Here is an 11,610-nt window from a genome sequence, read left to right as displayed (position 1 = left end):
ACCACTAACCGCACGCACATCCCACAGTCGTCCAACATGGCTTCTCAAAGCGTGCAATGCTTCGGCAAGAAGAAGACCGCCACTGCTGTCGCTCACTGCAAGGTACACACCGCTGTCACAATCGAGCGCGCAATGGAACGTATACTCACGATGGATTTTAGGCCGGCAAGGGCCTCGTTAAGGTCAACGGAAAGCCTCTTTCTCTCGTCGAGCCTCAGATCCTCCGATTCAAGGTGTACGAGCCCATCCTAATTCTCGGCATTGACAAGTTCGGTACGCACGACAAGCTCCAGAAGTAAAGATACAGACGGAAATGGAATACTGACAGTTTGGGCAGCCGACGTTGACATCCGTGTCCGCGTTTCCGGTGGTGGACACACTTCCCAGATCTACGCCATCCGTCAAGCCATCGCTAAATCCATCATCGCCTACTACCAGAAGTACGTCGACGAGCACTCGAAGAACCAGCTCAAGCAGGCGCTCGTCCAGTACGACCGCACACTGCTTGTTGCCGACAACAGGCGGTGCGAGCCCAAGAAGTTCGGCGGTCCCGGTGCGCGTGCGAGGTACCAGAAGTCGTACCGTTAAACGGATCGAGATGGCTGGGAGGGTGGATGGGGAGCATGGAGCGGTGTTCATCCTGGGCTTTTTCATGGGTCTCCTCTTACTTTCGGGCGAAGTTACGTGATATGGTGCGCTACGGCTGCCTAAATGGATCCCGGAGCTTGTGACGATAAAAATGAATACATTGGTTACAAGGCACATATCGAAAGGTCTCAACGAGCATGAATTTTTCTCGGGTTTTCCGCGACCACGGAAGTGAATGCAACGACCAGTGGAGGTGACAACGCTGTGCAGCTCACGCTCCTGCTCCCATAAAATATCACGCCCCTACAAAATCAATCGCCCTCATTTCAACCCCTTCTTTCTTCTCAGTCTGGCGACATGCCTTCAGGCAATGTGCGCGTCGCACTTGGTAATCGCAGTCAATTGATAACAGTGAACTAGACACTTGCATGCGTCACAAATTATGGATTATAGACTGCTCATTGATATAGCTGCAATGCGCAAAGCCAACTTGATAGTCCACTCCGGCACCAACGCTTTCGTGCATTCACAAACATAGCTGCGGAACGACCCACGAAAAGTCTGCGGATATTATCTATCTATCGAGTTTCAAAACACCCTCTAGCCACAGCGATGTGGGGCATGGTTTCTAACCATCGCTCCCACTACTTCTGAATGCAGCACAGAGCGCAGCGTACTGATGTGTCAGATCGAGGACATGCTGTGGTAAGCTCGTACCCTGGATGATGCTGCGAATCTTGACAGCGCCTTCTTCCTCGATGAGTTTCCGAATCGTGTACAGCAAGCTTGGCGAGAACTGTCGCACGCATTAGCAACCTCACTCGCACATGATAAAACGGGAGGGGGGAGTCAGGACTTACCTCAGAGTACCACCGATACTGCCAAGTTACCAACCTAATCAACGCGGCTGTAACATCCCTCGTCTGCCTCCTGTCCTCACCCAACTTTAGTACTCCCCTCATCGCCTTGGGACTAAACTTGATCTGCAGACAATTCTCATATGCCTCGACCGCTTCCTCCTTGTGGTGCAAGCGTTCCGCCAATTCACCCAGAATCTCCCACTCTTCCGCTGACTTCTTGTATAAGAGTTGCTGTTGGCGGTACTGCGCCATTTCGGTACGCCAGATGGTGTAGACGCGCAGGTCCTCGTATAGCACCATGAAGAGGTTGTCGAGCCAGCGTTCGCAGAGGCGCTTGTTCTGGAAGTGTGTGTAGTGAGGTCCAGAGGGGTCTGAGTTAGAAGCATCGTGTGCGTGGGGGTCCTCGCTGCCGGCCTTGACTTCTTCCGAAGCTACAGTATGACCTGGCTTCTCTAAGGATTCCTGGGCTGCTGCTATGGCCGCGGCAGCAGAGGACTCGCCGTTGGGCGTCTCGGTTGTGTCGGAGCGCTCTTCGACTTCACCGTGACCGTTGACTTGTGCTTGGGCGTTAGGAGAGGGGGAGCGGAGCGCCGTGGTGCTAGCGCTGCGGGAGTGCGGTACTTGTGTTGTCTTCTCGTGGCGGTACTCTTCTTCCATGACAAAGACCTGTGATCTTATTTTGAGAAGTTGATCCCAGCCGATCTTCTTTGTGATTTCCGTGAGGAGTATGTAGGCTTTCAGGAAGGTGCCCTTGAAGCCGGCAGCGTGCAACTTCCTCAACGTTGGATGCACAAGCTCCTGATCATCATTACTGTCCTCGATCTCGTCGCACATGGCTTCCGGCAAGATTGGCAGGAATACTTTCTGGGGTTCTGGCATCCGCGGTGCATCCTTGTCCTGGTAGGTGAACATGGGGCACGAATTCAGTGTCAGCAGCGCCAGATCCCACTGCTCCAGGCTGACGTAGATTTCCGCCAAGCGCGCCCAAGTGCCAAACTCACTGGGCGCGGACACCACACTTCTCTTCGCGATCTCGAGTGCGAGGTCTCCACGGCCTTTCTTGTTGCAGAATTCGGCTTGGCAGTCTAAAAGGGAGTAGTCCATGGGCAGCTCCTGGATCGCTTCGTGGAGTAGTTGTACGGCCTGGACTTCCTCATCGGCTTCGATGTAAACACGCGCAAGTAGAGAAGAGATTTCGGGGTCGCGCGTTCGCAGCTTCTCGAAAAGGTTGATGCCTGAGGTATATCTGCCGGTCGTGTGGATGTAGCTGAGAAGCCCTGTGGTCAAGTGATTGGAGACGAGATTGGGCACTTGAATTTCAGGGTCGGATCCCAATTGCCAGCCTACGACGACATTAGCTTACAGTAGTATCCGCCTCTCAGATTGGCTTACCGTTGAAAAATAGGCGCTCCGCAGCATCCAGGAACTTGTGCTCGCTCTCTGTGCTGGTAATGGGATTGAACCTTCGTACACCCACAATCTTCTTGATGGTGTCGCCTGAACCGTCATCGGCGTAGGAATATGCGCGGAGCACACTGCATAGATATGTTTCCAGCCATAGCTCGTCGGTCGCTACTCGCTTGTCGCCCCGCTCGTCGATACAGTAGCTCTCGACGGTACCGGGGATGTAGACTTGTACGCGCATGTCCAGTCTTGAGAAGGCATTGTAGCAACTGCTCGGTCAGCTCATGCCGTGCCTCTCGTTTACGTTCTCGTACCAGTAGAGCCCAGACACCACCTTGTGTTGCTTATCATGCGCCGAATATGTGAGTGTGTTGATGTAGGCTGCTAAACTGGCGGATGAAGATGCGTCTTGACCGGAGACATGGTGATATACGCCAATCTAGAAACCAGGTCAGAATAGGACCACCAAGCATGTGCGGGGATGAGGCTGAGCGAACCTGTTTCGTCGTGGACTTGATCGGCTGTTTGATGAGGTGGACGAGGTCTGGTGGGCCTAGTTCTCGTAGTGATTGAAGGGATTCCGAACGCGCCTCAATGGCGGATTGTACCTCGTCCTCGTAGATTCTGTTTTGGGTAGTTAGTACATATATAATGTAAAGTTCCTGTACGTGTATGCCCAGTGCAGTCCTCGGACACGTATCAAACAGACACAGTGGTGCGAAGATACTCGGGCATGCATGCTCTTGAAGACCAGCACAGATTCAAGAGCTATAAAAAGTGCAGGCATACTCAGGAACAGCTGGCGCTGTGACCATGGCTCGATTGGTGCCGCGCACGGCGGGGGGAACGGTCGCAGCGGATAGATACTGGCGGGGTGTGAATGTGGGCGGAGGGGCCGTACTGCGCGCGGTGATGCTCCGGTTGGTGATGGTCAGGGTTCAGTGTCCTCTCAACATGGAGAGCTGGAGCCCGTAGCTTCGACGCGCGGAGGAGCACCGTTGCCAAGAGGGCTATGTAATCCCTGTACGCCGCCATCGTTCACTTCGCGTCGCGTCACCGCATGCCATGCGCTTTATGCTCTATACGGCGCCGCTGCTCATGGCTGCCTGCTGCTCACGGCGTGTACATTACATGTGGTTCAAAGCGTCCTGTCCGTTTGTAGCCTGTCCCTAGCCCTGTATAACCACCGACGGCCCTCCACCATGGTATGTTTCAACCTCTGAATGCGCCATAGCCTGGCATTGGAGCTTCCCTAACATGTCGCAGTCTAAAGCATCCGTCTGGCATCCGTACAATGTCGAGCCAGCCGAAGAGGACGAAGATGAGGTCGACGACACGCAAGAAATCCAGATCGAGGAAGCGTTGAAGCTCTACCAGACCGCCCTGAAGTACCACTCTGAAGGCCCCCCATCGTTCGACAAAACTGCTACGGCCTACAAAGCTCTCTTCGAATCCGAAATATTCAAGTACACCGAATCCCTCTCCGAATACCACCGCCATGAGGTCTTCGGCGAGACACTGGTGTTCGACTCTATTCTTGAGGATGACTTCGAAGCGGGCCCAGCGCAAGCCGCAGGCGCCGCAGACAGCGCTCCGAACACACTTCCGCAGATACTCCACCTGTCATACAAGAACCATGGCCAGTTTTTGCTCGAGTCGATGCATTACTGGGTCAGCCAACATGGCACATTACCCCAGAGCGAAGGGTGGAATAACCTTCGTGGTGCCCTAAACTACTTCGCCGAAGCTCTGGACAAGGAGGACACAGATCTCGACCTATGGCTACGGGCTGCATCAGTTGCAGCTATGTTGGGCAGTAAGCGGCTGACTCGTTATTGCCTGGAGGCTGTATTGGACGGTAACGACGAACAGTGGGAGAGTCTGTTACAGCTCCCCGGTCTCGAGGAGGGCTTTGCTGGACAACAACTGCGAGACCTAGTAGAACGTCTTGAGGACAACGTCTCGCTGATGCAGTCGCCGCTGTCGTCTATGAAGCGGAAGAAGCTCTCCGAAGCACTAAAGACACGCCTCAACCCTGTTCCGTTCGCCCCTCTTCCAGCCGATGTTGCTCATGTCGATAATCGACAGGCGCTCCAAGCCCCTCCGGAGAATGTCATCTTAACGCCAGCAAGATGGGATTGGGCCGGTGTTGGAGAGATAATTCTACAGCAATTCATGGCAGAACAGCGTGGTATGACCAACAATGTGGCGCCTGGATCGAGCATAAAATTCGCGATACCACTCGACACCGACACCCCCGAGCGTATTGTACCCAAGCTTGCGCCCCATGCAGAAAAGCCTACAGCTGAATCGACCGACCAATCTGACCCAACCCAGAGTGAGGCACAAGTTCCTTCCGTGACTGAGCCCGACACAGTAGAAAAAGATGGTGAAGTCACTGTCATGGAAGAGCACGAGAGCATCTCAATAGTCAAAGATGAGGAAGTTGGACCTGCTACAAGTCTAGAGACTACACAAACTGTATCGCGGAAACGTTCTACCGATTCTGCTGGTCTTCCCGAAACTGCTGAAGGGGGCCGATCTCGTAGTAAACGTATCCGAGGGCGCGACACAGTGACCGAATCAAGCGCTAGTGGCGGCAACGCCGCACAAGTCGCAAACAAGCAACTGGAGGAGCAGCTTGAACCTTACACTCACGCCGACCAATGCCTATACGAAATTGTTAAGGACATCTATGCACGATTAGGCGTTGAGGGGATCAAGGAGCCGGCGATGCTGCGTAGCCTAGTCACAGCGCTGCCCGAAACTTCATCCACACATACTATTGACAAAACCGCGTGCGATATGTACACGGCTCTTCAGAGTGGGAACGGCAAGGCTGCTCAGATAGTACTAAGCAGCGAATCGTTTGACCTAGGAGGCGTGACCCGAGATGCTGGTTTGAATGCATTTCTAGGCTTCGCGAAGTCAAACTCCGGGCAAGCCTGTGCTAAACCGGTGCTGGAAAGTCAGAATCTAAATGCATTCGCGCGCAGCATCAACGAGGAGTGGCTGGCTACTAAGGAAGTCGCATTTGCGTGGATAGAGGTTTTGCTTTCCTACAGCTCGCTTGCAACACAACAAGAGGGCCAATCAGCTAAGCAGTCAAGCTACATGGAGTTCAGATGGGCCGAGGACCTAAAGCGGAATTTGGTTCAAGTCATCGTTAATATCGATGACTACATATATGAACGCATGCTCGCCCGGGTCAGCAACCTCAACAGCCGGGTACTCAAGGCTTGCCAAAACTCTCAAAGCCACGAATTGACTGAATTCGACGCTTCCCAAATTGAGATTGTCGAGACTCTGTTTGAACTCCACTTGGACATCTACTCTTTGATCAAGCATCCCCATAGCCAAGTGGACGTCAATACCCAGGTCCTTCAGAGTGACCGTCTCGAACGGTGGTCTGCTCTTGCACGAGAAGTCATGCAGCTGCGGTCATATTCCGAAACGAGTCAGGGCATGGACAATCTCGCTCTTCGACATGTTTGGGCTTCAGTCTTTCAGATGAGCGTAAATGACGACATACTCCCAGATCATGTCATTTCTGCCATGGCAGAACTGAAAAGCATGTTCCAGCCGTTGGAAGACCATATCATCCAGGTTCAGAACAACGCGGTCATGCCCGAACTATCAGCTGCCGCCATCGACCGCGAATTGGTTCGCATTAGCATGAAAGATTTCTTTGTGAAGGTCTTCGACCAAGACGAGAAGGATCCAGTCACTGTCATTGAGAGCCTGGAACCAATCTTAGAGCAAGATAACACGGCACATCCAGATACAGCCTGCGAGTCAGCCGTTCTTGATCAAGACAATGTCGACGCGCGTAATTCACCAACTATGGACGTCGGCGCAGACTCATCGATAGAAATGCACCTCGACCGTCCATCACCAATTATGGAGATGCGCAAGTTTCTCGACGGAGCCAACGTCAATGTGCGCCTCTCTCTTTGGTCCAGGCTGCGGATGGCATACGAAACAATCGAATATCCTCCCAAGGTTGTTTCTTGCCTCTTACGGAGTATCGAGACCCTTGTTGGGGATTTCAGGTCATCGCTCTTTCAAGAATTGTCGGTGCAGGAACGTCAAGTCAAGATTTTGACGCGGTACCGAGTCATTGATGACATGGTTATCAAGATCCTCCGCATCATCAAAGACGAGAAGTCTGCGTTTGAATGCCTTCCATACGAGCATGTGCAGTCATCAATGTCAGCTATCGCAGAGTTGCTGTACATGTTGTCCGCTGCAGACATGTTTCGAGACCTTATACGCATCAGTCATATCCCGATGCCTAGGATTGAGACACTGCCAAGCCAAGCTTTTATGAATGTATCCACTAGGCTCGACGATATACATCTGCGACTCTGGATGCTACAATATCATCTCCTGAAAGAAGGACTGTCGCAGGACCCTGAAACCTTCCCGACTCCTTCCGAGGATCTGTTCGAGTTTATCCGTCATGTCCATTACGCCACTGGCATACGCAGCTTCTGTCACCTCTCCGGCCGCCAATTTCTGAGGCTCGCAAAGGATGAAGTCCTCCGACTAAATGACATCATAGATGTTCATAGTCACGATACTGTGCTCTGCCAAATTTTGCACGATCTTTACGGACTGAAATTGTTCACTGAGCCGTTGGAATGCCAGGACTTCATGACTACTCCGGATGTGCTCGACAAGAAAACCGCCTTTGGTCTTTTACCATTCGTTATGTCACAAGCCGACAAGGTAGATCTGAAGGACTTGCCAAAGACTGAGCTTAAGGGCGCAATTGAAAAGGTCCACGCTGCCTTGGGTAGACCCAAACAGCACGAAGACATCAGCTTCAACCGCAAGGTCATATCTACCTACTTCAAATCACCGGTTAATCCTGTCTCACTTTTCAGTTGTCTGAAAGGTGTCGGTTCACTCTCGACGAAGGAAATACCTGCGAATGAAGCTGTAGCTGCGTCAAAAGGTTGGTATTATTTGATGGGTAACATCGCTCTCAGCAAGTTCCGCTCCCAGAAGCGCATGACACAAGGGCCAACCGAAGATCTCAACTACGCTCAAGCCTTCTTTGTGCAGGATCTTGAGTATTCTATCGAACGTTGGGAGACTTGGTACCGCCTCGCGCAAGCAAACGATACACAGCTCGAAGAAGCCGTTTCCTGGAACGCAGACAAGATGAACAGCAACAGCACCGAGCTAGTCAACTTCCAGCGTGCCGCAATCAACTGCTACACTATGGCTATAGCCTGCGCTGTCCGTGACGCTGATGCGGCGCCACAAACGCAGAGTAAGGTCGCTCAAATGTACACAGAGTTTGGCAATCGCATATATGCCTCGTCCAGGGAGCCCTTTAGCATGGAAGCGTTTCAGATTCGGGAGAACGAGAAAAGGTTTTGCAACATGCAAAATCAGGCAGGCACATATAGAGATGTCACGTTTGTCCCTCTACAAGCCTACACTGCTTGGAAGTTCGCTAGCACACTGTTCAAGCGAGCTATCAAGGAGCATCCGAATAAGTGGTGGAATCATTACATGCTTGGCAAGTGTGCATGGAAAATGTGGTCTGCTAATGACAATGCAATGTACCATGCTATGTCACAGGGGGTTCCGCTACCACCTCACCGTGGGCCTACGTGGGAACAGGTCATCGATGCCTTCATGAGCGCTATCGAGACACTGCCCGGAAAGAAGGGACGTAGCGGCGAACCAGTCCTCGAACCTCATTATAAGCTCATCTCCATTACTCACAAACTCTTTCAGCGCAAAGCTATTGACCACGAGAAAGGAATGGAGATCTTAGGACACACTTCTTATGCGCAAAATGTCACCAGACCGGTCAACCTAGACGACTGGCAGCGGTATGTCCTTGCCGTTTTGAAATCACTGCGTGCCGCAGACAAGTCAAGTTGGCACCACCGAATCATAGCCCGCTCGGCTCACGTTCTTTACAACGATAGCAAAGACCCAATGCTAGCCCACGGTGCCAAGCACGAATTGACGCAGCAGATATTCACCAAGACAATGGCTGTCCAAGTCTGGAAACCCGAAAACGAGCGCCCTGGTAGACATTTCGTGTATACAACGCGGTACACTAAGTTCTTCGTCGAGATTCTCGATCTCGTTGGAGACAAGGCGAACTTCGAAGCCTTGGCAAAGCGCGTACGGCGGAAGCAGACCGATTTCTTTGAGCACCAGAAACTCTGGCAAGAGCTGTGTTCACGGTACCTGAAGCTACTGCGAAGGATTGGCAAGGTCCCTGACGGCCAGGAAGATTCTGCGTTCAAGTCTGTCAATCATGACGAGTTTAATACCCTGGCCCTCCGAATGGAAGCTTGGTGTCAGAACCCAGCTACACAACATCCTGTGCTGGACGTCCTTCGCGATGCCATTGAACTTAAGCGCCTCAACAACGGACTGATGAAATCTCTTCCCATTGATGATCTGATTGGAGACACATACGCCATGCTGTATGTCATCATCGGACCGACTCTACCGCCGTTGCCATCAGAACTACAACAACAGCACACTCAACCAGCACAGCTAGGGCCGTTTGTGTCTGCACCGCCGCTCACAAGCTCCGTACCTATCTCTTCCTTGATGCAAGTGCAGGTCGATGGTGGAGCTGAAGCAAGCACTGCTACGCCGTTCAACGTCTACCATCCGAGCCAGCCCCAGTTTCAAAACCAGCCCCCACAGCCCCAGCTTCCACCACAACCAGAGCCTGTCAAGCCCAGAACTAAGACCGTTGGGCGTAGGGAGATCGGACGCCGAGCCGAAGCCTGTGTTCAAAAGCCTGTTGGAACTGCCGCGCCTCACACCACCGCAATGCCCATTCGTTCTCCTCCCGTGTTGAACGCTACCCTCCCCTCCCTCACCAGTCGAACATCATCTCCAGAGAAGTCTAGCAATTTAGCGCCCGGCCCAAATGGCTTGACTGAACAACTCCAGACCGCAGTTGATAAAAGTGAGACGGTTACTGCGGCTGCAAGTGTGAGTAACAGTAATGATGAACGCGAGCGCAGTGCGCCTGGCTCCGTGCATGACGATGCAGATGACGAGAGTGAGCTCAGCGAGCTCGATGAAGAGGAGGTGCAAGAGATTGAACAAGAGGTCGAAGGAGCCCGCCGTTCAGCTTCCATCGCTGCGATCAAGCCACTGTTTCCCAACTTGATCATGGCTAACAGAAGTAGTCCAGAGAAGAAGAGCGAGGTTGGGGCTAGAGATGGAGCGAGCAGATCAAAAGGCGAATTTGGTAGGGAAGGAGACGGAGATGCGGATGCGGATACTATACATGCCCTTGTGTCTGGATCTGCGCAGAGGGTAGAGCCAGAGGGGAGTGTTAACGTTGATGATGAGGAGCAATGAGCTTTTTGTTGTGAATTTACTCCTGGCCACTATCACGAGGCCATCTCACTGTTCAAAAGGAAGCACACGTAGTGCTTGGTTGTAGGCCTTGGAGTTTGTTCTAATTGCCATGTGTTCTTGTACCACCATAGATCTAGTAGACATTCTAACCGGCGGCGGATATCGTTACAACGGCGCACCACGGCGATAGTGTATATCGGAAATTAGGTAATGTTTCTTCTAGATACCCTCCCTTTCTTTGGGGCTGTATAACAGTACAATGCATGTTTTATTGTACCATGCCTCTCTTGATTTCCGAATTCTCAAGGGTAATGCGCAGCAAGGGCAATAGCGATTCTTGGTATATGTCTGAGTACCTGTATCATTGTTTTCGTTCCTGTGTATTCATTCTCTTCGGCTCTTCCTGTTTCTTACAGATGCCTGATTGTGGGGTTATTGGCTCCTTCCGTAGTCGCGCCTTCCTTATTTTCAGTCGCTTTCTTCATGTGCCTCCCTTCTTTTCACCCATCCCCTATCTTCTGCTTCTGCTCTTCGAGCGCCTGTTTTCTGTTTGCTTGTGTTAGGTACGTCATCGCCTCTCTTATCGTTTTCACTCGTCCTAAGGTATCGTCGGACGCCATTTCGTGGGCATCGTCGATTTTCGTGCCTGCGAGTCAAACCGCATCCGCAGTCTTACTGGTCACTCGTATATGTCCAAAAAGTGCCAAGTGCATGTGCTCATTTACTATCACTGTGTCTAAGATTACGTGTGTCAGGCGGTTTAAGGGTAGCAAGCGAAGCTCGCCTCGTACAATATAACCAGCTCATCGCTCTGTATTTCTAGACATTAACGCCGTGTTAGCTAGACCTTTGGCTTTACATCCGGTGAAACGAACTCGGCATCGCTTTCTGAACTTTCCAAATCATCCTGATTGACGTACCCGGATTGCTTCTCTAGCCACTAGCATATTGAGTTTGCGTATACCTTTTGCCGTCTTCCCGACTTTCCGCAGCTATCGAGTTGCAACTCAAGCTCCACCATGATCGCCCTCGACACATGCTCTTGCAGACTGGAGGAATCCTATCTACCCCTGACGTATTTTCGCGCACTTCCCTCCTTCACCTTCGATGAGCGTCCCTCATCTTGGCCGCACGGGGCTCCCACAAACGGCTTTGGAGATTTGCAGTGAAGGAAAAAGGGACGGCGGAGAGGATCGCGCTTACCTTCATAAATACTGGACTTCTCGGGCACTTGAAGACTACTTTTCTTCCACTACAACACAATCGAACCTCTACTCGGACTTCAACAACGTCGAACTCTCTTATATCCAACACATTGGTACAATTATTGTATAATGAATCGTTTTACACCACTTATACCATGCCTAGATTACTCTCATTTTCCTCATCGATCGCGAGA

The 11,610-nt window shown here is 51.8% G+C and overlaps 4 protein-coding genes across 4 annotated transcripts; 3 read left to right on the top strand and 1 right to left on the bottom strand.

Annotated features, from left to right (window-relative positions):
- Positions 1 to 36: 36 nt before the first annotated feature.
- On the top strand, positions 37 to 588 carry K460DRAFT_409427 (ribosomal protein S9; the record flags this gene model as incomplete). The annotated part of the gene is made up of 3 exons (XM_040937251.1): positions 37 to 102; positions 162 to 273; positions 338 to 588. The coding sequence occupies 3 exons, from the start codon at positions 37 to 39 to the stop codon at positions 586 to 588; spliced, it is 429 nt and encodes a 142-aa protein (XP_040784552.1).
- A 426-nt stretch (positions 589 to 1,014) lies between these two features.
- On the bottom strand, positions 1,015 to 3,695 carry K460DRAFT_369996 (chaps-domain-containing protein). Its single transcript, XM_040934063.1, has 6 exons — positions 3,642 to 3,695; positions 3,350 to 3,476; positions 3,167 to 3,291; positions 2,841 to 3,121; positions 1,449 to 2,791; positions 1,015 to 1,384 (listed from the first exon to the last, which is right to left on the bottom strand). Exons 1-6 carry the CDS (start codon positions 3,665 to 3,667, stop codon positions 1,217 to 1,219), a joined length of 2,070 nt encoding a protein of 689 aa, XP_040784551.1. The 5' UTR covers positions 3,668 to 3,695; the 3' UTR covers positions 1,015 to 1,216.
- A 223-nt stretch (positions 3,696 to 3,918) lies between these two features.
- K460DRAFT_319604 (uncharacterized protein) lies at positions 3,919 to 10,537 on the top strand. Its single transcript, XM_040930431.1, has 2 exons — positions 3,919 to 4,057; positions 4,119 to 10,537. Exons 1-2 carry the CDS (start codon positions 4,055 to 4,057, stop codon positions 10,209 to 10,211), a joined length of 6,096 nt encoding a protein of 2,031 aa, XP_040784550.1. The 5' UTR covers positions 3,919 to 4,054; the 3' UTR covers positions 10,212 to 10,537.
- K460DRAFT_176893 (uncharacterized protein) lies at positions 10,344 to 11,150 on the top strand. Its single transcript, XM_040927012.1, has 2 exons — positions 10,344 to 10,774; positions 11,053 to 11,150. The coding sequence occupies exon 1, from the start codon at positions 10,475 to 10,477 to the stop codon at positions 10,772 to 10,774; it is 300 nt and encodes a 99-aa protein (XP_040784549.1). The 5' UTR covers positions 10,344 to 10,474; the 3' UTR covers positions 11,053 to 11,150.
- Positions 11,151 to 11,610: the final 460 nt, after the last annotated feature.

This window comes from Cucurbitaria berberidis, assembly GCF_010015615.1.
Source record: "Cucurbitaria berberidis CBS 394.84 unplaced genomic scaffold K460scaffold_5, whole genome shotgun sequence".
NCBI classification, from domain to species: domain Eukaryota; kingdom Fungi; phylum Ascomycota; class Dothideomycetes; order Pleosporales; family Cucurbitariaceae; genus Cucurbitaria; species Cucurbitaria berberidis.
Note: the sequence above shows the minus strand (reverse complement) of the source record. Positions and strands in the feature narration are given on the sequence as shown.

Coding starts and splice junctions, on each gene's coding strand:
- K460DRAFT_369996 (XM_040934063.1), bottom strand. CDS start 3,667: ATGGTCACAGCGCCAGCTGTTCCTGA. Junction 3,292..3,349: donor TCAAGTCCACGACGAAACAG/GTTCGCTCAGCC, acceptor CCTGGTTTCTAG/ATTGGCGTATATCACCATGT. Junction 2,792..2,840: donor GGAGCGCCTATTTTTCAACG/GTAAGCCAATCT, acceptor ATGTCGTCGTAG/GCTGGCAATTGGGATCCGAC.
- K460DRAFT_176893 (XM_040927012.1), top strand. CDS start 10,475: ATGTTTTATTGTACCATGCCTCTCTTGATTTCCGAATTCTCAAGGGTA.